Source organism: Protomyctophum parallelum (assembly GCF_964188405.1).
Source record: "Protomyctophum parallelum genome assembly, chromosome: 6".
Lineage (NCBI taxonomy): Eukaryota > Metazoa > Chordata > Actinopteri > Myctophiformes > Myctophidae > Protomyctophum > Protomyctophum parallelum.
This window is the reverse complement of record NC_139701.1, coordinates 31,098,948-31,121,770: the sequence shown is the minus strand read 5'-3', so window position 1 is coordinate 31,121,770 and position 22,823 is coordinate 31,098,948. Positions and strand designations below refer to the sequence as shown.

At 43.0% G+C, this 22,823-nt stretch overlaps 2 protein-coding genes across 5 annotated transcripts in view; one reads left to right on the top strand and one right to left on the bottom strand.

Moving 5' to 3' along the window:
- The window catches only part of fcho1 (FCH and mu domain containing endocytic adaptor 1), a 53,049-nt gene extending 47,099 nt beyond the window's left edge, over positions 1 to 5,950 (top strand). Inside the window, exons 26-27 of the mRNA XM_083766436.1 lie at positions 4,358 to 4,525; positions 5,252 to 5,950. Coding sequence (XP_083622562.1) covers positions 4,358 to 4,525; positions 5,252 to 5,280 — 197 coding nt within the window. The 3' untranslated portion in view covers positions 5,281 to 5,950. The remainder of the gene's footprint in view (positions 1 to 4,357; positions 4,526 to 5,251) is intronic.
- The window catches only part of rfx2 (regulatory factor X, 2 (influences HLA class II expression)), a 35,772-nt gene continuing 18,896 nt past the window's right edge, over positions 5,948 to 22,823 (bottom strand). For 2 of the 4 annotated variants that reach the window (XM_083766423.1, XM_083766425.1), the window contains 14 exons: positions 20,833 to 21,100; positions 18,226 to 18,300; positions 17,006 to 17,187; positions 16,696 to 16,815; positions 16,103 to 16,224; positions 15,836 to 15,954; positions 12,741 to 12,853; positions 11,803 to 11,954; positions 11,403 to 11,500; positions 11,096 to 11,245; positions 10,794 to 11,002; positions 10,470 to 10,623; positions 8,772 to 8,814; positions 5,948 to 8,598 (listed from right to left, as the gene is read on the bottom strand). In XM_083766423.1, the coding sequence (XP_083622549.1) occupies positions 8,477 to 8,598; positions 8,772 to 8,814; positions 10,470 to 10,623; positions 10,794 to 11,002; positions 11,096 to 11,245; positions 11,403 to 11,500; positions 11,803 to 11,954; positions 12,741 to 12,853; positions 15,836 to 15,954; positions 16,103 to 16,224; positions 16,696 to 16,815; positions 17,006 to 17,187; positions 18,226 to 18,300; positions 20,833 to 21,100 (1,927 nt within the window). In that variant the 3' untranslated portion in view covers positions 5,948 to 8,476. The remainder of the gene's footprint in view (positions 8,599 to 8,771; positions 8,815 to 10,469; positions 10,624 to 10,793; positions 11,003 to 11,095; positions 11,246 to 11,402; positions 11,501 to 11,802; positions 11,955 to 12,740; positions 12,854 to 15,835; positions 15,955 to 16,102; positions 16,225 to 16,695; positions 16,816 to 17,005; positions 17,188 to 18,225; positions 18,301 to 20,832; positions 21,101 to 22,823) is intronic. The other 2 variants (XM_083766424.1, XM_083766426.1) reach the window with 1 other exon arrangement.

The following is a 22,823-nucleotide window of genomic DNA, read 5'->3' as shown; positions in this document are numbered from 1 at the left end:
CATTATTTAACAAGGGAAGTTGACTTTAGAACACATTGTTATTAACAGAAACCGCCTGAGGGAGTAGCTGCAGGGAGCGTAAGGGAGACTTGCACGTACCGTACATATACACAAACAAACCCATAGACCTACACCCGTAACACCTGGGATCTGCCCAATCAAACCGCTAGGCGTGTACCTATTGTTGGCAATTGTTTGAGGTGTTTAGTGCCTTGCTGGAGAGCACTTTGCCAAGAGTATAATTATTATGAGGACTGGAAAGTGTCCTTTGTTTCCCTGTGTGTCTGCTATGTTAGCCTGTCCATGTTTCTTGGCATCCGTATGTTTCTTTCACACTTTCTTTCCCTTTCCCTAAATGAGTACTGTACTGTACATGAGATGTGTGTTGATGCTTCAGTGGCGTGCCACGTCTTGCTGTTTCTCTTATAAGCTATATGAAGGAATATCATTATCTTGAGCATCAGTATTAGCATTTGAAAGGAGAGGCAACCACTGTGTTTCTGAATTAACTGAAGACATTGGGTTCAGGCTGAAAGCTGAACACAGAAATTGTCCAGAAACATCAACATTGAGCATTTCTCATTATGTTGTGTTTTGAAATCCATTTTCAAAAGTGATGGGTCTCACTCAGAATGATAAGAGTGAGTTAAAGGAGCGTTTGTCCTTGAAGGACAAACGCTGCGGCTATCCAGCCTTTGTCAGTGTTTTGCAATCCAGACATACAGTATATTCATTTAACAATGGCAAAACCAATTTGCTTTGACTTGATGATAGAAGTGTATTAAAGAATAACTCAAGCAACTCATAGTTTTACAACATCTAAACCTGACAAAAAGCTGGGACTGGTTGGACTGTTTAGCTATGTTTGTATAGTGGCTCATCTGATTGAAATGCATGTTTTGCCAGCACCTAGGATGGTATTCACTGCTGTGCACCGGGCGGACACCCACAATCTATTTTAACTATTTATATATAATAACTTATTTTCTGAAGCCACGCAGTTGGGGAACAATGAAAACAGTTCTTCGTGGCCTGTGGTGATAAATAGTGAGTTTTAAAGAACATTGATTGTTTATGATCCAAAGACAAAACACAGAAAGGTTACCATAACTCCTCCCTGTCCTGTCTCAAATACTGTTTTCCTGCACACGTCCTTTTGCCTTATTGCTGAGATGTAAGGAACCACAACGGTACAACCTCACATAAATAATGTCTTGCTAAGGCAAGTCAATAATTACATCAGTGGCACTGGAAGCCTTGTAAACAGAGGCCTGCCTGTCACTGAGGCAATATCTCTGTTCTTGACAGAGCTCTGGAAAGTGGCTAGACTTCACTGCAAAGCACTATTTATCAATTTTTAGGATATTGGCTCCTTAAATGCTCCCTTAAAGGTATATTCAGTGATTTCACTCAAAAAACTGTAGGTTTTTTGACCCCCAGGGGTTAACTGGGGACAGGGAGGAACTCCTTATATGGCCAGCACACTCTATAGTAGGGAGGATTATCACAACAAAACAAAAAAATAAGTGATATTTGAATTAAGTGAAATCACTGAATATACCTTTAATCAATAATAAATCGTCAATTTAAAGTGGACAATGGCTTTTTTTTTTGCATAATTATTTTTGTAATAGAGAATAAATATATATAGACGCATGCACGCAAGCGCACACAGCCTACAACAATGTGCTTAAATTATGGATAGTAGTAATATTATCAAATTGAATATGTATGAGTAGAAACAGCATTTTGTGACCAAAGAGAGGGTGTGCGTTAGTGGGATTATTGTTGGCAGCACCTAGGCTGGTATGGCCACCTCAAATCTCTGAATGTGAAGGGGGCTCCTATATAAGGGCTACCATAGTGTGGGGTCGATTAAGGACTTCTATGTTACTTACTTCTATATTACTAATCTAATTACAGTATTATGATCTGGGGGCGTGTAGTATGTCATATTGCAATTTTGGGCATGTTAAGAAGCGCTTTTGACACCCCGCGGAGTGCGCAAAACGGCCTTGAATTAGTCATGGGTGTGTTTAAGGCGTGTTTGAGACGTACCCAATCAACATGTCCGTACTATTCTCTTTACCAGTCAGCTGATGTCACATACGGAATGCGCACTTTGGGGGTCGTGGTATGACATTTCTTCAGGCTGGCACCATAGAAGACATGACATGCCTTTGTCACATTTGGGTTAATTATTCCTATTGCACTGCATGCTGTCACCTTTATGCCTCAAAAGAACAGACCCACCTTTCAGATCGGAATGGAATTGCGAGTAGATAGCAGCATATTGGCAAATTGCCAATCCATGCGTAATTAATTAATTCGATAACGATAGAACCATGTACCATACAGCGAATGAAAGCAAGATTCCTAAGGAATATGGAGATTTTTACATTTAATAAAACGGTTGAGAAATGAGAGAATCATGAGTGTTTATAGGCTAATATCAACGTTTTTTTATGAAAGACCAAACGGGCTGTGAACTTGAAGAGCTCAATCACCATCCCGACACGGAAGAAATATAGCCTAGTGCATGCATGTATATGCACTGTTGCACTTGTACACAGTAGCCTACACACGCTCTTTATTTGTTTCTATTGAAAAACACCAGTAAAATAACGTTTATTATATTTTATTTCATTCAAGTCAAGGAATGAGTTGAATGCGTGCTGTAATGCTGTGGCCCCGATGGTATGGTCTTCGCTGAGTTCGCTCGTAGCATTTTATTGAAGAAGACTTGAATCGGGTGTGATACAGCATATGAAAGCACATTTCCCACGGATTATGGAGATGTTTTTATTTATTTTTAAGGTTGAGAAATGAAAGAATTATGGCCGTTTCTAATCTCAACATTTTTTTTAAATAGACGCAAAACGGCCATGTCTCATAGAAACAAGTAAATGGGTCTATAAAAATAAGCGCATATAACAGGGGTCTGTAACCTATTTTAAATGAAGTGCCATGTTTTTATTTTCTAAATAGTGAGTCTGCCATATCCAGATTAATTTGAATGACACCACATTAAAATAAAAAAACATATTTTGATTGTCCACAAATATAAATTTCTTCCTTCTTTTTAAATATGTTCTTGCACATTGTTATAATGATCATTATATATCCCCCTGCAGTCAGAGTTCATAGTTTTAATGAATGAATGTGATGCATTGTGAGCTGGTATAGATCTGCTATTTTCAAAAGTAATCTTTTTATTTAATTTTTGGATTAGCTGTCCTTAGTTGGGCAAATGCATTCATCTGGGGATCCTTGACATGGGAATGTGCTTGTTTTGCACTGGTTTAAACAACATTAGGAGAAAAGCCCAAATAACCACTTTAGAAACAAGAAAAGCAATCACACAGAAAGCAACTTTACAGAAAAATAAGCCGCTTATAATAAACAGACATGGCAACACTCTACCAGCTTCCCAGAGCCGCTCAAGTGTCAAATCAAACAGTGCTTTTTGCGTTTATGAGGTGGTCAGACCCACGTCTAATCGTTATGCGCTGAGTGTCTTTAGGTCAAGGGGCTTAATAGCAAATTGCGCAAAGCGAGAATAATTAACATATGGACACTCCCACAATGCTAAAATATTCAGGGACGCGGTATGCCAAATGTGTGTGCGTTCAACACGGGCCGAGTGCGTTCAACACGGGCCGATATGCCTTTCATAATATGAATGTGCGCAGAGCGAGGCCAATTTATGTATTTCCATTGGTAAACCGCACCTTCAAAATCGACCTGCTTGTGTATCATAGGCTCAATATGTCAGTTTGTCACCTCCCCCTTCATATTCAATAGATCCAGTGCTATTTTGTGGCCAGATGTAATTTTCTGGGGTCTAGTAGGACTGTAGTAAATAATATAAAATGAATTGCTATAACATTTTGTGAAAAAATACATATTTATCCCCATGTTTGAATGCCCCTGCCCCCCTGTAAAACATATCTAAAATCACTAAAACGAAAGAAAGCAGCAAATGAAAACAAAAATTAACACATTTACTTTTCCTAATAACTAAAACTGAAAAAAAAACTAAAGTTGTCCTTTAACACATGGAGAAGCCGCTGTTTAGATGCCTCAATAAAATTATGTGTGTACGAAAAACAAGTGATTAGAAAACAACCTGTGATATGTCTTTCTATATTCCTGAACCTGATTAATTGACAAAGTACGTAATCTTACAGAAGTACTGTTTGTTCACATTGACTTTGACTGGCCGTGGACCACCTTCTATCATAGCAGCTTTGTGGACTGAATTGAGCATATATGAAGTGTTGTGTGCTGTGAATGCAAAAAGAATGAATATTTAAACATCTCTCTCTATGCCCGCTGGTTGTGTTAAATGTCACAGGCTCGGGGACCCTGTGTGCCAGCTGGCAGTGCCTAGAGGTACCCCGCGGCCCTCCACCCAGCCTGGCCGTTCAGTTTGTAGGTTCTGGGGCCTCCCTGTCGGGCATGGACGTGGAGCTGGTGGGGAGTCGCTACCGCATGTCCCTCATCAAGAAGAGATTTGCCACAGGTGAGATTGTAACACACTTCATCTTTCTGGGGCTGTACTACCATGCTAGTTTAGAACAGTGGCTCTCAAAGTGGGTTCCAGACAGGGTTCCTTTACGGCAGTGTTTCTCAACCTTTTACACCCACATTTTAGCTTAATCCAATAAGACCTGTGGCTGATTCTAAAAATGCCTTTTAAATCCTAACTTATTTCTGAAAGACCTTTGTTACTATATACATAGCTAAAATGTCACAGATGCTTTCCCGGTTTTAACAAGTTAAGCTTTTTTTTGTCTCAGATCTGAACCCATTTGATTTGGCGTTGGGAACCCGTTGCAACCACATGCCCTTGCTGAAGTCACGTCGACTCAATTTCATATAATTTCAATATCTTATTTTTACATTAAACTGAACTGTCATTATGTAATTATTAGCCTACTTACCAGGGAGAAAAAAATGCCTGTTACAATTACAAGTAGAACCGTATGTATTATGGGTCAATATCATGATTAGTATGAGTGTACAAGTCCATTTAGTTCCATACATCAATATAAAGGTTTACATGTCTATGTTCAAAATCTAAACGCTACTACTACTATATCGAAGACTACTTTAGAGTATGCCTTTACTGTTGGCTGTGTTGTTTCTCTTCTTTGAGGGCCATAATGTTCTAAACTTATTCTAGTTGTAGATTTACTATTTATATTTTTATTCTCCCCCTCCCTCCCTCCTCCTCTCCCCCTGACAGGGAAATACATGGCAGGCTGCTCCTTGTGAGTTGTTTTCCAGACCGTCTTGAGTCCCGAATGGATTGTCTGGGCTTCACTGAGAACCTTTGCACTTTTAGCCATCTGTGTTGGGACTGAACACTTACTGAACAGACACATGAGGAAGACTGTGGGTAGGCATCAACACAACAGAATCACCAGAAACAAGGTACCATACCCAGACTCAACTGCCCAGGCCTTGAAGGACAATGTGCACTTAAACTTCTGACGGTGTTGTGTCTGCTGTATGAGGACCAAGCCTTTTCTTGTAACCCCACCCCTCCCACCATGTTCCTTCTGTGCCGTACGTACACTCAATACCCTTCTTGGGAAGCGCACCCTATTCCCTCTTCTGGACCGTTTGGCTCATTCTGTTCTGTGTGCCTTTGTATCAAGAGACACTGGAAGAAAATATTTAATGTCACAAGTGAACAGTTTTCCTGAACACTAGTGTGTAAGAATGAATCATCTTGAACTGAGATTCCAATGAAACTGGTATTTAATTGATGTACATATTGAACAAATGTGTCTAGAACACCACGTGGACTGAATGGAGTCAAACTGTATGTGAATATAAAGTAATTGCTGTTCCAGAAGGAAATTTTGTAAATCTGCCGTTTGTTCCAAATGGTGATTTTGTGACGTTGACATTTCATAAATAAAGAAATGTGTTAGAACCAGTGGTTTACACCAATTTATTACACATTTTGACCAGGTACAAAATACAGTTGAACTATGCAGTTTGTTACAGACCATTGTCTGCCACTTAGGCTAGCTAAATTGTAGTCAAGAACAGGTTTAAAAATACGGAAAAATAAGGGTTCAGTATACTTGTAAGAACCAGATCTAATTCAATAAAAAATAATCCTCAGCCAAGTCTAAACAGCATTACAAAAACGATTACAAAGTACACATAGAAATTACTTTCCCAAAGCATTTAAAGGCAAATTACTGTGACAGGCACAAGTAAAAAAAAAAAAAAAAAAAAAGAAAAGCAAAAAGCCTTAAATAATGCAAGTTTAGGATTATCATAGCTACTACAAAATCATCTGGGGTAGTGGGTAAATCTGGAGGGGAAAATCACTCACCAATTATTCCAACACCAAGTTGTAGATCAGTTATAGTTCACATAAATAGAAATTGAGTTTCTCCTCTTGTGACTTTTCCTAAGTGACTTGGGCGCTGCATTAGCACCCACAAATATAAGTATTCATAAATGACAGCTTTGAAAACAAATTCATCACATAAATCGGTCTAATCCGTTAAATTAAACATCAAAGCATTTATCCCACAATACCATGTGACTAGTACAGTGAGAGTATAGGCAAAGACCAAGTAGCTCCAAAGGCCACATAAGAACACACTTTCTACATCATATAAAGAAATATATTTATATATATATGTATATTCATATAATTTAACAGTTTCTTGGTGTCACACATTGAGGCCCATGTCCAACTGTATGGCTACTATATAGCATTTCATCAATGGGCATAAGCTACAGGAGCTGAACGCATTTCCATATATCATGTAGACAGGACTAGATGTGGAAAGCACGCACAGAGAAATTCCCCAAGGATCATATACTGCATTCTCTCATTTATTCCAGGAGGCATGAGGTCTTGGGATCTGAGCATGTGCTGGATCAGATGCCAACAGGAAACTATCTTTCAATAAGGGTTTTGGTTGTACTTATTTGATCTATTCTGTAGATAAATAAGACAGGCCAGGAATGAGACTCTGGGAAACGGGTAGGGCTTTAACACGTACTAACTATTGAGTGGTTGTTCAGTCAGCCACTCCATTTACAGTAAAGCCTGAGTTCAACTTTGCTGTGCATGGTATTGTGCACCGAAAATAGTCGATCTACAAGCTCATAACTGCTTGCATTATGAGCTTGCAGATCCACTGTTTTTGGTGCACGACACCCGACATGCAACCAATTATAAATCAGGATTAAGTGGCTTACTATATCTCTGCAAATAAAGAGATGGCAGGGCAGGCCCCAAGCACATCTACAGTTCAACACATGGTCACCAAGTTAAGTCTAAAAGGTTAAATGCATTCTTAAAAATCACACTTGTGTGACGTGGGGGCACCTTTTATCATGATCATGTCACCCACTTACGTCATTTGCCATCGACACACACAAAGCCAGGCGTTGAAAAACAAAATGCTGACCAGAAATGCAATCACAGGATTGTTACCATTTGAATGAACAGTGTGGAGTTGTATTTACATGATCGTACAAAGTTAACAGTAACAGTGGCTACACTTTTTTTTTAAACTTGCCTCATGTCTTCTGAGCTGAAAAGAGCACAGCATAGAAAATCTATTGAGGTAAACAAACGTCATCTTATCAGCCAAGGATGATCGAATGTGAGTTTCCTGCCTTCTTGACTATGGCGAGGCTGTGAGGGTTGTCTGTATCATGAGGCCCTACTGACTTTACAGATCTACACTGTAGCCGTGCTGGTGGGTTATACATTGACACGACAGGTCCTTTGGGTCAGTGGGTTGCATGAATGTGCGCTTTGTTTTTTTCACTGCTAGCTGCAGCAGAGGCAACAACGAAGTGCAGGCCTACACCTAATTAGTTTTCTTTTTCTACTTTTCTTTAAAAAGGTGCTTTTGAATGTCTGAGGTTCTGAGACAATACATTCACTGCGGTAGAGGCACAGCTGAGGGATATATAGACATCTGTAGTGGTGGTTAAAGAGTTAGCATTCTAAGGCACTCAGATGACACTATGGCACAGCTAGTTAACAAAACCAAAAGAAAACTGAACCAAATACAAACACCACACACCACCACTCATACAAAGTTACACGCCCAATGAAAGATACTGCACAAAAGTCATTGTTCACAGTTGCAAAAAAAAAAAAAAAGAATGTAAAGAAATCCAAACTGCATTACACCCCTGTTAAAAACCACAGACACATAAGCCTCCTTCTGGAGTCCCCCCCCCCCCCCCCCAGCAGAGAGATCATTTTGTTTATATACATTTTATAGCTAGGGGGGAGAGCAGGTAGGTAGGATGGGCATGACATTGCTACACACTTCTCTATGTACACTGCACACACACACACACACAGACACACAGGCTGTTTAAGAGCTCTGAGTATGCTGGGGCTCGCTGGACCCAAGAGCTGCAGGGAGAGGCGCTGGGCTGGTTAGGTGCTAGAAGCTAGAATGCCATACTGGGCTCAGATCTCCTGCAGCGAGTGGTTGATCTCGATCCTCTCTCTCTTAACGGCTGGCTCGCTGGGCCCTCTGGACACATCTGCATCGCTGCCCATGTCGCTCATGTCATCAGAGAAGGACGGATCTGGTCACACATAGGAGGGATGTGGTCAACATAAGATGCAAGCACAGCTACTACTACCATGATCTCAGTGTAGACTAATAGACTGAATATCATCTGCAAACTAAATGTCATGGAGTGTGAATTTGGGCACAGGAGAAACATAAGGGTACGTTTCCTCATATCTTATAGCTTACCTTTATCCATCAGCGATGGCATCATGGAACTAAGGTCACTGAACTATAGTTGACAACGGAACAGAGAAGAAGTGACATTAATGATAATTCACCAGGCGTGATTAAATGAAGCATGAAAAACACATTTTACCATTATCAAGAAATAAATATTGTGGAGTACAGAGGGAAACCATCATTCCTGTTTTATTACTATTATTTTATGTTATTGTTAGTTGAAGGATAAGCAGTTCACTGCCTATTGCTGTATCGTAACAATAAACACCTTTAACCTCCTTCAGTCATATCCTAAGGATGTTCCACAGATTGAATAATACATTTAGCTAATGCAGACCATTCTGTAAGAAAAGAATCACTCCCGTGTGAAGTGAGTGGCGCTCTTATCATCATGAATGATCTCGTACTGGCCATTGGCCAATCAGAATGCCTGTTGCCTGTGGTTGGTTATCTGATTTGCTCGTTTACATGATACAGTACAGTACATTTTCTCTTCAATGTCAATTGCGTTTTGATGTTTAATTTACGTCATATTTAACGGGAAAAAACTTGAGACGGCGGGGACATAACCCTGCTGCGGATTGGGGTTTAGGAAGCCATGGGCTAAGGTTGAGGGATTTCAAGTTGTAAGTGAAATTTCTGCAAGCCCAGCTAACAGAGCTGTATGTCTTGGGCTAATCTCTCAATGCGATTACTGCCATAAACATGTATTGTTGTTAGTAGGAATAAACAGAAGCACAAGTGGACTAATAAATGGAAGGAGCCAAATCCAAAATTGAGGTCCAGACTAGAGGGCAGCACGTCCATAAAATTGGACCCGGTCCGAAACGGGACAGGTGATATCTGAACCGAACAGCTATGGATCAGAGAAACATTCCAATTGGCTGCACCCGCCCTGGAAGCTTTGGATCCGAAACAGAGCCAAGAAGGATTTGACTGTTTGGAACCAGTCTGACCAAAACAGCACCGATCCGATATAGATCTAGACCCATAGTGTGTTCTCTGCAATATTATATGCTTTAACATGACATGAGACTGCTCCCTATCAGCGACGTGCACCCCGCTGCCGGAGGAGGAGGGTTGCAAACTTGCATAAGCTATAGTGCATTTTAGCACACCGACATTCTTCCCAGAGCTGTTGACAATCACAACAAAACTGCCCCACATTTTTCCTCCGAGGTGGAAAACGACACGAGGTTAGCCCCACATTGCTCGTTGCTTTGCGTTTCACCTCGCTGGGTGATTGCATTAATATAGCAAGTGTGCGCGTGCGGAAGCAAGAGAGAGAGAGAGAGAGAGCGCTCTCGCTCATGTCGAGGTGCATGACGAGACCCAGCCCTCGTTGACTCTGTTCAACAGACAATGGACTTTAGAATGTAATAATTACAACGCATGCATGTCTATTTTTAAACCTATTTTTAAAGTTGAAGGGTTTAATATAAAGCTCGGATCCTCATGGTTATTTGGGGTAACTGCATTTCAGACGATCTGACGAGACCAATTTGGAATGGATCCTACCCTGCCCGAGGGAGTCGGGGACAAGTCAATATTTTGGGCCCGAACCGGCTCGGTTCTCGGGTGTTCGGTTCTGGATGGACCCGTGCTGCCCTTTAGTCCATACACAGACAGACGGACACACAGTCCGACCCTCTTATACGCTGTAATAACAGCAGTGTCACGTAAAGTTCCATCTGCCCTCCTCACCTCTCCCATGACGGCGATGGGCGTTTCCCCAGTGGCCTGGGCCACGCGGTGCTCCACTAGGTAGAACATGTACTCGTCGTAGAGCAGTCGAATGAGGTGAAAAGAGCCGAAACTGGCCGCGCTGCGCAGGGTGAGGTCCCTGATCACCATGGAGCTAAAGGGAGGAGAATTATCTTATTAGCACTGTGTGAAGTTAAGACAGCATCCGAAACATTCAATGCTTTGCTATAACTACAGGTTTTGCGTGTGTATAAAGACATGGTGATAAAACTAGGTATTTTAGGCACCCACATGTTTTAACAGCTCTGGGGGGAAAAACCTTACCTGTAGAAAGACCATTTGAGCAGGAACTGGCGTGCGGCTTTGGGAAAACTGGGGCTTCCTTGGTGAGGCTTAAGGACCTGGGTGACGACGTCATCCAACCAAGTGGCCCACTGGTCCAGTGAGCTCTGCTGCTGCAGGGTCACCTTGAAGTCCTGCTCCAAGCGCTGGACAACGCTCTCGTCACACTGACACACCCACGATGCTTGCTCCTGTCATCATGAACAACTGTAAATGATCCTTGTCCTAGCACAGCATAACCACAAATACAAGCGTTGCAGATATGTCTGCCGCGTCAAATTTACCTGGACGTTTGCAAAGTCAACGCGGTTGAGGTCCGAGAGCATCTGGTTGATCTGGGAGGTGTTCTGCAGAACTGCACGGGCCGCCTGGGCCAGGTGGTTCAAACTGGTGTAGCGACGCAGCGTCTGGGCAAATGCGCTGACCACTGCTGCCTACACCACACATACACATTTACACAGAATCCAGTGATTAAAACAAAAACAAAAAAATATTTTTTCAAATGTCTGGTTTCCATGGTAAAAATGAATTGAATAAACAAAACATGGCTTCAGAGCGAGTGCTTTACAATTTGAAGTTTTCCTCGCCCACCTTAGTGCGGACAACCTCTTGAGGAAAGTCTGTCATGGCTGTGGTCAGCCAGCCTTCTAAACTCTTGGCAAAGTTACGGATGGCCTGAGTGAGGGTGCCTGAAAGACAAAATGCAAGTTGAATTACTATCAGTGTTACTACAACTCAGCTGTGTTTATAATATCCAATAAACTAGGATTTAGCCATTCTTTAAAATAAACTAGGATTTTCCTACATATTATTTTTTACAGTGTACATATGCACAAAGCACAGTTATTTGCATTTTAATTTGGTATAGTTTGTATTACTAGGATTCTTACTGGTTCTGCAAGGGGGCATAGTCACCCAAAATGTAATTCCTGTCTTTCCAGTCATGCTCCACTTTATTCTATCTCAGAAAGCAGAAATACCATGATCTTACTTGGAACTGGTCGCAGAACATCAGGGATGAGTATCTCCACTAGGGCTTGATAAAGGATGTGATCACAACTCCTCATCCACAGTCTGACTGGTTCATATTTACACAGAGCCACCAGGTTCTCTCTGGGAATCATGCCCTCCATGTCGTCATCGCTGTACACACACACACACACACACACACACACACACACACACACACACACACACACGTAAAAAGTCTGTGAAATTCTGTTGTACAAGCTCCCATCATTTGAAGGTTCAGGAAAGAAAAATGTGTAAAGGAGAAGGAAACAAACAAGGATGATTGTCAAATATTCTAATATAATTCAAGTAATGGATGTGTAGTGCCTTGTGCATATAGGGCCTTATCTTGCACGATGCTTATGTCTTAATATTCTTAGGCATTTTTGTAATACATAAAAACATGGCTGCAAGCTTGTAGATTTTGTTTTGTAGAAAATGTGTTTCCAAGTATAAAAGAAATGCCAACGAAGCATAGATATACGGCATAAGGCGTAACACTAAAAGTGCAGCGTGTGTTGTGTAAAACAGAAGTGATTGAGAAAGAAATTAAATATACCTCTGTTTTTTGGATTTTCAACTGGTGTTGACTGGCTATATTTGGGGACTAGGTAGGAGGGAGTCCATTTTGCAGGCTGGGTCGTAACAGGTAGCACATCCAAAAATTCTAATAAATGGAGGCCAGAGTACTCACATTTACACTTTTTTTATTGAAAAAAGTGGAAATGTTTCTTTTTGTGGAAATGTTTTTTTGTGAGAAAATCATTAATTTTTTTCACTTCCTGCTTTTTGAAAGAAATGAAAATGTATGACTCTCTCTCTCAATTCAAAGGGGCTTTATTGGCATGGGAAACAAGTGTAAAAATTATAACAAATCTCTGTCTTGTCTTTCACTTCACTGATGTTGTTTGCTCTAACCTGTTGGGGATGGTCGTGGCTCCGTCACTAGATGGCGCCGTTGAATACCAGAAGCTCTGCCACAGCTTCTCAATGTAGTGGAACTGGAGGTTCATCACAACATCCAAAGTAGCCTGTGGGAGAGCGGCAACAGAGGGAAGGAGGGGGAAGAGGTAGCAAGGGAGGGAAGAGAGGAGGGAAACGAGAAGGGGGAGGGGAGGGGAGGACAAAACACACAGAGCTGAACCATGGCAACCAGACACACAACAAAGTTTCTGCAGGCAGGCTCTCTCTCCCTCACCCTTTCTTTTAGTCCCAGCCCTCCTGGTTGGACAATGAGCCAGCTAAATGCTGCCCCTTGCACATTAATCACATTTAGAAAGGCTGAGTTTAGGCTTTATCAGGAGTTTTATTTGAAGTCAATGTCACTCACTACCCCCCACCCCCTACCAGTTGTCTCCATTAGACTGATTCACTTTACAGAGTTGTGTCAGGACCTTTCTCTCAAAACATCTATTGACAAGCCAATCTAAACTACCATGTGACTTCCTGTATAAGCCTTTTGATTTAAAAAGCTGGACATGTTGCACATAGTGCAACAATACACACAAAGGCACAGTAAAGATCAAACAATGGTTTGCTCCAGACACAGATGTATTCAAGAAAGAGCTCAGACACCAGACAGTTAAGAGTAATGTGAGGAGCAACAGTTATTGAGCCATTCATATGAACGGAAGAAGTGTCAGCTCTCCGCCTCTTCAGTCAGAAGTGAAACTCCAGTGTAGTGTGTTTTGTTGCTACAGTGCGTGGTCTATCGACTATGATTCACACCATGCCCAGAGATTCTGCCTCTCACTGGCAGGACAAATGCTTTGCCCCTGGATCTTGTTACACAGCAGTGTAGGCTTTCCTTCAATCACATGATATGTTTTTGCTTCCTCTCTGGCCATCGCCATGGTAACCTTGTTTACCGTTGCCCCCGGCAACAGCTCAAACACCAAACTCCAAAACAAAAAGGAGAATTCCCCAGTCCCTTCCAAACAAGCGCGTTTACCTCCCGAGTTTTCGCTGCGCAGGAAAAACAGCATGTCTTGATGAATTGTGAAATGTCTAGGAGACAACACGCACGCAGCAGACAGACAGTGAGAGGCCTGTGTCAGAGATTCCTGAACCACCCTCCTGTCTCACACGTAATGTGGTTTTCACAATGATTTATTCAATTTGTTATTGCCCAGTTTATCATTCAACTCAGTCGTCAGGATTAAATGGCTAAGAGATTGTGGACCGCATCCATGTTCAACATTAATGAATGTTTGATGGACACATTATCGTCTGTGTCTCTAATGCACTGCCTGTTTACATCACTAAAAAAAGTAGTCTTACAGACTTTTACATGACAGCCTACATAAAAATATGAAAGTCGAAATATTGACTTGCATTATACCTTGTTACCTGTATTTGCGCTGTACATTTAATTGATGCCAGTAAAAGCCCTTGTGTGCCAAGTTAACGGGTCGCTGTTACTCACAATAGAAAATAAAACAAGACACACACACACACAAACATTAAGCTCGCCATGGACGGCACAGGGCGCTGTGAGAGTGACAGAAATGCACTGGCAGACAAAGGCAGGCAGCCCGTGTGCCCGTCCACAGACAAGGCTGCACAAAGGCCCACGGGGAGGCTGCCACAAAGACACCAAGATGTCCACACAGCGCGCTGAAAGGTTAATTGGCATGTCTTGAAAGCCGCGCCGAGATGAAAGGACGGCTGGAACAAAAGGAGCGTGGTGTGGCTGGACAAGGGGAGGGCAGGGATAATATGATAAAGCCAGCGCTTTCACAGCTTTAATCACGGTCTCACCTCCCCCCACTCTGCACCTTCACTCCTGTCAGGATGGAAAGGCCCTCCTTTAACTATTCAATATAGTTTCTCTCATCCTAGTTTTGTTTAATGCCAGTACAAAGTGACCCTTCTGTCCATTGACTTATTCTGGTAAGGAGGCCTTTTTTGCCATGCCCTTCCTCCCTAAATCATATAATTCTACAGCGTATCTCCTCAGCCAATGCTGTACTTTCTGCCGGGGGAAAGAAACCTACACAATGCTCCCTTAATGCTGGAAGAACCCCGACTTCTCAGTGCTCCCTCAATGCTGTAATATTCCCCTTCCTCTCTCTCTCTCTCTCAATGTCAGAGAAACACTCGGTAGTGTTTTCTTGCAGCTTATGTCCTTCCCAGATGCACATTTCTACAGCAGCAAAGTCAGAGCTCAGCACAGAGTAGGCCATGTTGGAGCACCCTTCCTTTTTGCAGGACAGTCCGACTCTGTCTGACCCAATGCACTTGAAGAAAGGGCTCCACTGAGCCAAAGAAGGGAAATCTGTATTGTTAGTTTATCTAAAGTAACTTTTGGAAATGCACATCCCATTCCAATCGGTGCTGGTGCAGAGGAATCACAAAGATCTGTTGTTCCGTCTCTCTCCGTTCCTGAGATATGACCAATTATGTAATTTTGGCCTCCACCTTGATGGTGACCTTGACATTTGAGTCCCAAAATGTAATGATCCCTTTGAGGCAGCTTACTGATCATTCCCACCAATCCATCTTCTTCATGAAAATCTGTCCATCCGTCCTTGATGATGATCAGGAGACCTTTGACCTTTTCAACCAAAACAATCAATACCATTCCCACCAGCTTTAATTAAAATCACACTTGTGTGAGCCTCACTCCTTTAAACAAACATCGTACTCTAAACAAACATTAAAAGTCCATAGACTTGGCTACCACATACGGGATATAACGAAATATCAATATAAATTAAATATATATACTATGTACAGTATATTAGCAGCATAACATTTTCTCCATGTGGGGGTCCCTGGAACTTCCAGACCCACAGGAACGTGGCCAGAGTGCCGGCCCGGTTCCGGCGAGCCGCTCCACGTCCGGAACGGTTGAGAAATGACAGAGTTACCGTGTGGGGGTCCCCAGGGGGTCCTTGTACTGTACTGTCACACCCAAAATCACTTAATGGATGCTAAAAACTCAGCTTCCCATCATGCAGCTGTGCACAGTGTGAAAAGGATGGGATGGTAGCAGTGGTGTGTGGTCTTACCTCACAATGCTCCCTGTAGAGTGTCTGCAGCTTCTTGATGTCATTGATGCTGATGCGCTCAGGTAGCGGCTGGCTGCCCAGGTCAAGGGAGGGGAATGGTGGCAGGGTATGGGACACATCTAAATAAAACAACAATAGGGACAATGACATTAGTCATTACTCAAATTCCTCAACACACACACACACACACACACACACACACACACACACACACTCTCTCACTCTCTCTCTCTCTCTCTCTCTATCCACAAATATGAAGTTCCAAACCTATATACTGCTGGTGGTGCTGACTCTGAGCCGCTACTGACTGCTCTGGGGTGTTGGTGGTGTGCTGAGAGCCGCCAGATAGGTGATCCGACATGCAATCCACCTTATGCATGGGCTTGAACCTGTGGGGGCAGGAGAGGAGACAATTATGATGGCTTTGGACAGCATGGAGCCTAGTGGACGACTGAGGGGGTGGGAGATCAAGGAGGAGAAGGAGTGGAGGGAACGATGACATTAATGGAGACAGAGGTGAGAGAAGTGCAGAAAATAAAGGGCAGGAGGAAAATAAGTGCAAGAAAAGGAAGACCACCAAAAAAGGAGCGTGGTGATACAAAGGTTCTTGTCAAAGACGAGATTCCACATGGCATTGACCTCGGATTCTAAGGTCGCAAAAGTGAGTTAAAAATGTTGTGTAGATTTAATGTAGAATGCCGTAAACACGCACACGCACGCACGCACACACACTCACACTCACACATACGCACACAGCATAAAAAGGAAAGTCGATCAAAGCTTATGTCATGCCAGATGTGAGAGAGAAATGAAAAGGAAGGGAAAGGAGGTGGGGTCGACAGTAGGCAGAGATGACTGACCTCTGCTTCTGGTGGATAGGCTGCTGCCTCATGGCCATGTACTGAGTGTCCTCCTGCAGCTGGCTCAGAGGCGAGTCAGGCTTCACCCGAATGCCATAGTAGTGGTACTTGGAGTTGCCTCTGATGGGACAGCAATACAGAGGAAAGCTTGTCATCAGTATAATCACTATCATTTACCCCCAAAGCCCCAATGCCTATGAGCATCATCACACTCATCGTCATATAATGGTTACAAGATTACAGTAATCGGCATGCTATGCTTAGTCATCATCATCGCCATACGTCCTGCTGCAGTGCAGCACTCTCCTACCTGGTGCCAAGGCGTCGGGTCTTGAGGCCCATGAAAACAGATCGGATGAGCTTGCCAAAGGAGGCTGCATTGACTGGGTCCAGCTTCTGCTCCTGGCAGTGGCGCAGGTAGTGGTAATACAAGGAGCACCTGGGCAGACTCACACCCTCCGCCGTCTCATAGTTATCCAGCAACCACTGCAGCTGAGAACACAAACGCACGCGCACACAATCAGTCAGTCCTAATGGATCGACTCTGCCCTCTGATCACCATCTGGCCAGTGATGAAGATGAGAAGTGTGTCTTATTATCACATCAAAAAGACAGATAAGGCACGTACACCGCATACCGCACATCTGTTAAATAAGGGAGAGACCACTCTTGCTGTGTCTATGCCTACGGTCTCGACTTCTTGGTCGTGGGAGTGAATGAGTGCCTGACTTGGGAACGGATCATTGTGCAAAGGCACATCATTAGGGAGCTAATAATTCTGTCTGGTTACAAATCAGTTACAATCAGACTACAGAGAGGCACAATGAATAAATGTTCAGTAAATTAGTGATTCCTCAATAATGAATGTTTAAAAAGAGATTTAACATAATTGTATACAGTGCCGTCAGACTGGTTACTAGAGGGTGGATAGAATTTGAGGGGACACCCGCCTAGAATGGAGGAAAAGTTCCTACTTCCTAACCAGTCTATTTGTGAGTTAGAATAATGGCTCGATTAAGTACAGTTGAGTTGTATTGAATCTCATTTCCATTTCAGTTATTATGGGCTGATTTGTCCCTCAACTAGAAGATTCACACTATAACCGCTAAATAATTGAGTGACGAGATGTATATTGTATATGAACTTTGACAGATGAGGGTTGTGTGTCAGACAGAACCACAGCAATCACACAGCCATCACCATGGCAGGGCAATTGCACAGCACAATTTTGAAGAAACCTGTTTGACTGAAGTGCGTGCAGAGTATTGGACAGGCTGCAGCAGCTACGAGTCACATTCTTGCGCAGCAAGTGATAGCAAATGCAAGTTTAGAGTCAGGAAGAGAACTAATTGGGAGAAAGGTTCTGCATGCCGATGAAACAATGAAGGGTACAAGCAGCTAGCAGTAGGCAATGTGTTCAACTTTAGCCCAAGTAGAGCACATTGCCCAAGGTGCAGCCAAGGCTTTTGTTTTTTCCCTTTTTTTCTCCTCTCCTGTGTCCTTTCCGAGGAGAGTTCCTGGTTGACTTACATGGCTGTTGAGCAGGGTGCTTTTGTGAGATGCAATCCCTTCAGACTTTTGGAGGTTTTCAATCGCCATTTCAAGCTAAAGAAAAGAAAAAAATGACCATGCAAAAAAAAAAGACGAGGGGGGGGGGGGGGGGGTGGGATGAAAAAAGAAGAAGGGGTGGTGGTAAGAGTGAGAGAGGGGGTGGATAAGGAGGGGGTACACAGGGAAAACAAAAAAAAGAAAGGAAATAAGACTGTTAGCAGGCAGCCAGATCTTTGCATTTCCATTAAAATCAGTCAGTGTTGCAGCCAAATTCATTATTGGCAGACAAAAGCATGCAAATCAAGAGACTCGTAGGGTTAAGCTGCCGACTGACGAAGACTGTCAGACACTCTTAGACGTATACAAATAAGAATCACAAACAGGACAACAAGTCATGTCAAGCCCTCAGAGAATGGGATGATATTGACATTTTACCACGCAGAGCTAGAGGGTTATTTGAAATGCAGTGGAGGAATAACCAAAACAGAAAGAGGATCAGGGGAATAAAAACATATGTCCAAATAATTCTTAGCTTTTCTTTCCACTAGGTATGCTATTTTCAATGAATATACCAGATCAACTTTTAGTGGTATGGAGGTCTGAAAATAATAGAGAATTAGGTTGGCAGGCATTGGGAATGACAAAACCAGGGACTTTCTTTTTAGATTAAGAAAAAAGTAGACGAAAGAAAAGATGTGTGGTATAGCAGCCAAACTAGAACCTTGGGGAAAAAAAAAAGAATCAGGCAATATTCCAAGCCTTAAGAAGGCTCCCCAGGGCTCATGGCCAAATGGTAATGAGCCCCAGGGGTTGCTTTGTTTCACAGTGGCGCTCAAGTGCCTGTGAAAACCTCTGAAACAAGGCAGAGCTGAATTATTTAATCCAGCGCCCTGGTTCTCTAGCCTCTACAGGGCTTCTCCCCGCTCTCCACTGCAGCACATGGAAGCCACAAATTCAAGTTACTTTCTAGCTCGCTCGTCTCCCATCTTGCTCCAATGTCACCGCTGCTCAGGCAGTGGTGACAATTAACACAAAGACCATATGGCACCGAGGACGTTAGCTATGCAGGGTGGCTTGTGTTTGTTAGCGGACTTAGCGCAACTAATGATTTATGACACTTGACACATAGATGACTGTCAGAAGAATGCAGAAATACATTTATTTACTTTGTGTGTACGCTAAATCCTATATACCGTACTTCTATAATTACGCGCAAGCAGAGTATGTATGTGTCCCATAGACTGTAAAAAATATGGACAAAGCGTTCCCCGGGTCTAACATGAACGTAAAATGAAGCCTGTAATAATATGCTAATTCCTGATGTAAGTCGCCATCTTTGGTACCAGCTGGCCACTGGCTGGTTCCGTTTTGTATACCAGCTGGTCATTGGCTGCCCAGACAACGAGGCGGGACTTCCCCCCTTCTTCTCCGTTGGTTTTTATTTTGACTCGAGTGGGAGGGGAATCCCGATCATAGACTGTAATGGTAGCCACGCCCCTCAGAACATACGCGATGGTTTTTTTTCTTTATGGTCATTTTTTTAATTAATGGGACCATAATTTTCCAAAAAGAATATTATGACATTAGAAATGAGACTTTAAACTAGTGACTGGAAGAAGAAAGTATTCATGACCATGTTTATTAAGGTAATACAGTCTAGGTGAAGTTGGGCCAAAATACATGGGCCTCTATGGAGCTATGGGGCTTTTTGGGTCCGGTCCAGCGCCACAACAGGCCATTATATGAACTACCGATTTCAAATGAGGCTTCACGAAATATCTGGCTGACTGCCCCCCTGATGTGTCCGCAACAGCCAATAAGGGTCAATAACGGGTCTAAAGGATTATGTACAGCAGTTGTATTATACATTAGTTAGTTAGTAGCACTCAAAGTAGAGAGGATTTAGACCAGCAGTTGTACCAGGCAGTAGACTCTAGACACTACCGGACACTGTACATCAAAGTAGCTTATATAATATAGGGACTCTATAGGACACAGAGCAGCAGTCGTACCCAGATTCTCACACCGACAGCAGAGAGCCCTAGGACTCCGAGCAGCAGTTGTACCCAGACAGAGAACTCTATAGGGACTCAACACAGCAGTCGTACCCAGACAGCAGAGAGCTCTATAGGGACTCAGAGCAGCAGTCGTTGCGGTGATGCCAGTGGTGAGCGTACCTCATGGCGTGCTCTGCTTGCGCACAAGTAGTGTGAGGCACAAGTTGGCATTTCTAGTCAGTCCTCTATTAGTCTCTTTTTTCCCTCTACACCAATCCCTTGCCAAAACATGACATGCTATCTCACACGTGTTGCAATACACGTGAGCTTGTAGATCTATTTTTTTCTGAATGTTCAGATAGGAGATGCCCAGACTAGGAACGCTATAGGGTTCATATGGAACACTAGGGTTCATATGGTTAATATAATTCAGACCATCACAGACTCTTTGTCTGTGGTGGTCTTTTTTCCCCCCTCTATGAACACCATTCAGCTGGAGCAGGCCTCGGTAAAGCCATTCCTCAATGAATCCCCAACCGGAGTGCACTCAAACTCAAAGACACTCGAAGGATGGGTGTTTGCTACCCACCATGGCAGAGGAGGAGCGTGCGGAATGCGAGGTGTGGAGGCGGCTGCTGTCTGCACCCCCACCATGGATCAGGTAGGCACCACCGCTGCTAGAGATGATCTGGCTGCCTCCCATGTCCATGGTGATGCCCACCATGCCGTGAGGGGGGGCTCCACTGCTGGCAGAGGAGGAGACCACCGTGGTGACCTGCGACCCGGCCTGCGAGTCAAAGTAGGCACCGCCCTGTCCATAAAGCTGGGCCTCCGGGTTGTAGCAGTAGGCTGTACGGCTAAAGAGAAACAGGAATGAGATATGGGACAAATACAGGCCAGGGATTCTCACTTCTTTATGGATTTTATTTTCTCATCACAATGCACACAGATGAGATCTTGAGCCTTCAAATTCCAAATAAATTTGGAATTTGCATTCAATGGCATCGTCGCATTATGCTGGTAGAGAGGTTTAAATAAGAGAGGATTTTCACTTTAGAAGGAATCATACAGCTGATGACTTTAAAAAAACATCCAAAGTTTGAAAACTGCAGGAATGATTATTGTCTCCAAAGGTGTGGCCGGTCAAGACAGTTTTTTCACATACTCTCCCTGGAGACCAGAGCACAACCTCTGCCCCAAACCTTTCACAGCGCCACCAGGAGGCAGATTTTTGTTTATATATTACTCCTACAGATTTGGTCCAAACATCACGCACATTATTATACATCAATAGTCATTCCATTCCAAGATTGGCTTCCAAAGTTAGCAGGAGTGGTCCATTTTGAACAAAATGCTGTGAAATTGGCCTCATGGTCTACAAAAGGCCGATTCACATTTTTAACTGTAACTGGACCGATGTGTGTGAAACTCTGCACCCTAGAGGCCAAGGAAATGCCTCGGACCATCCTGATTGGCTAAGACTTCCAAAGTTTACAGGAGTGGCCAGATTTGAACAAAATGCCAAAATAATTAATGAAAATAAATTAGATCGATTGAATCGATTAATCGACTTGAATAAACTGCATCCCCAAAGTTGAGAGCAAGGGCATTTTATTTCAAGACCCAGAGCCAACAAGAAATGTTATGGGTCTTAATTGTATGAAAGTACACGTGACGTCGTGACGCGAACACAGTAAACATGCACTCTTAATTGCAATGTGGTGTATGTTATATATTACTGCTTGACAAGCGTTTAAACTTTAAACTGTATCACAGACCACAAAAGAAGAAGGAAATCACACAGCATTCAATTAGCTCTAAAACACGTTCATCAGTATCACAGCATATCAGCTGGATGTGGTATGGTGAAGAGTGAGGCCAGGCCACCCACCTCTCTTTCATCTGCCTGTTCATACAGAACTCAAGTGGAATCTTAATGGACCCTGCAGCAAATTGTGTGTGTGTGTGTGTGTGTGTGTGTGTGTGTGTGTGTGTGTGTGTGTGTGTGTGTGTGCGTGCGTGCGTGCGTGCGTGCGTGCGTGCGTGCGTGCGTGCGTGCGTGCGTGCGTGCGTTAAGAAATCATTAAAAAATAAAAATAACCCCACTATGATTCTCCAAAGGTTGTAGAAAAAACAAGTCCGCAGGGAACAAGAGATGATATTCCTGATCTTTTTATAATTGGCCGTGTGATACGTGATACATGTTGTGAGCTTCTAGAGGTGTGTATATTGCATTTTCATGTTGCACCTGGTGACCCCTAAGCTAACAATAACTATAAAGATAGATTTAAAATGTCTTCTTACTTCTTTGTAAAGTAGACGGTAAAGCACACAACACAACTATAAGTGCGTTGACGACATGACCACTACTCTCACTACACTGACACACTTAGTATTATTTCCTTGTAGTTGTGCTGGTACAAAAAAGTTCAAATGAGTAAAACATTGTAATTAACCCATTCTGGACGGGAACCCGTTTTGGTGTTTTAACCAAGCATTATGTTATACTTTAGCTATTGCAAAATAGCAGATCTACAAGCTCATAGCGTGCCACCGAGTGGCGCGCTACGAGCTTGTAGG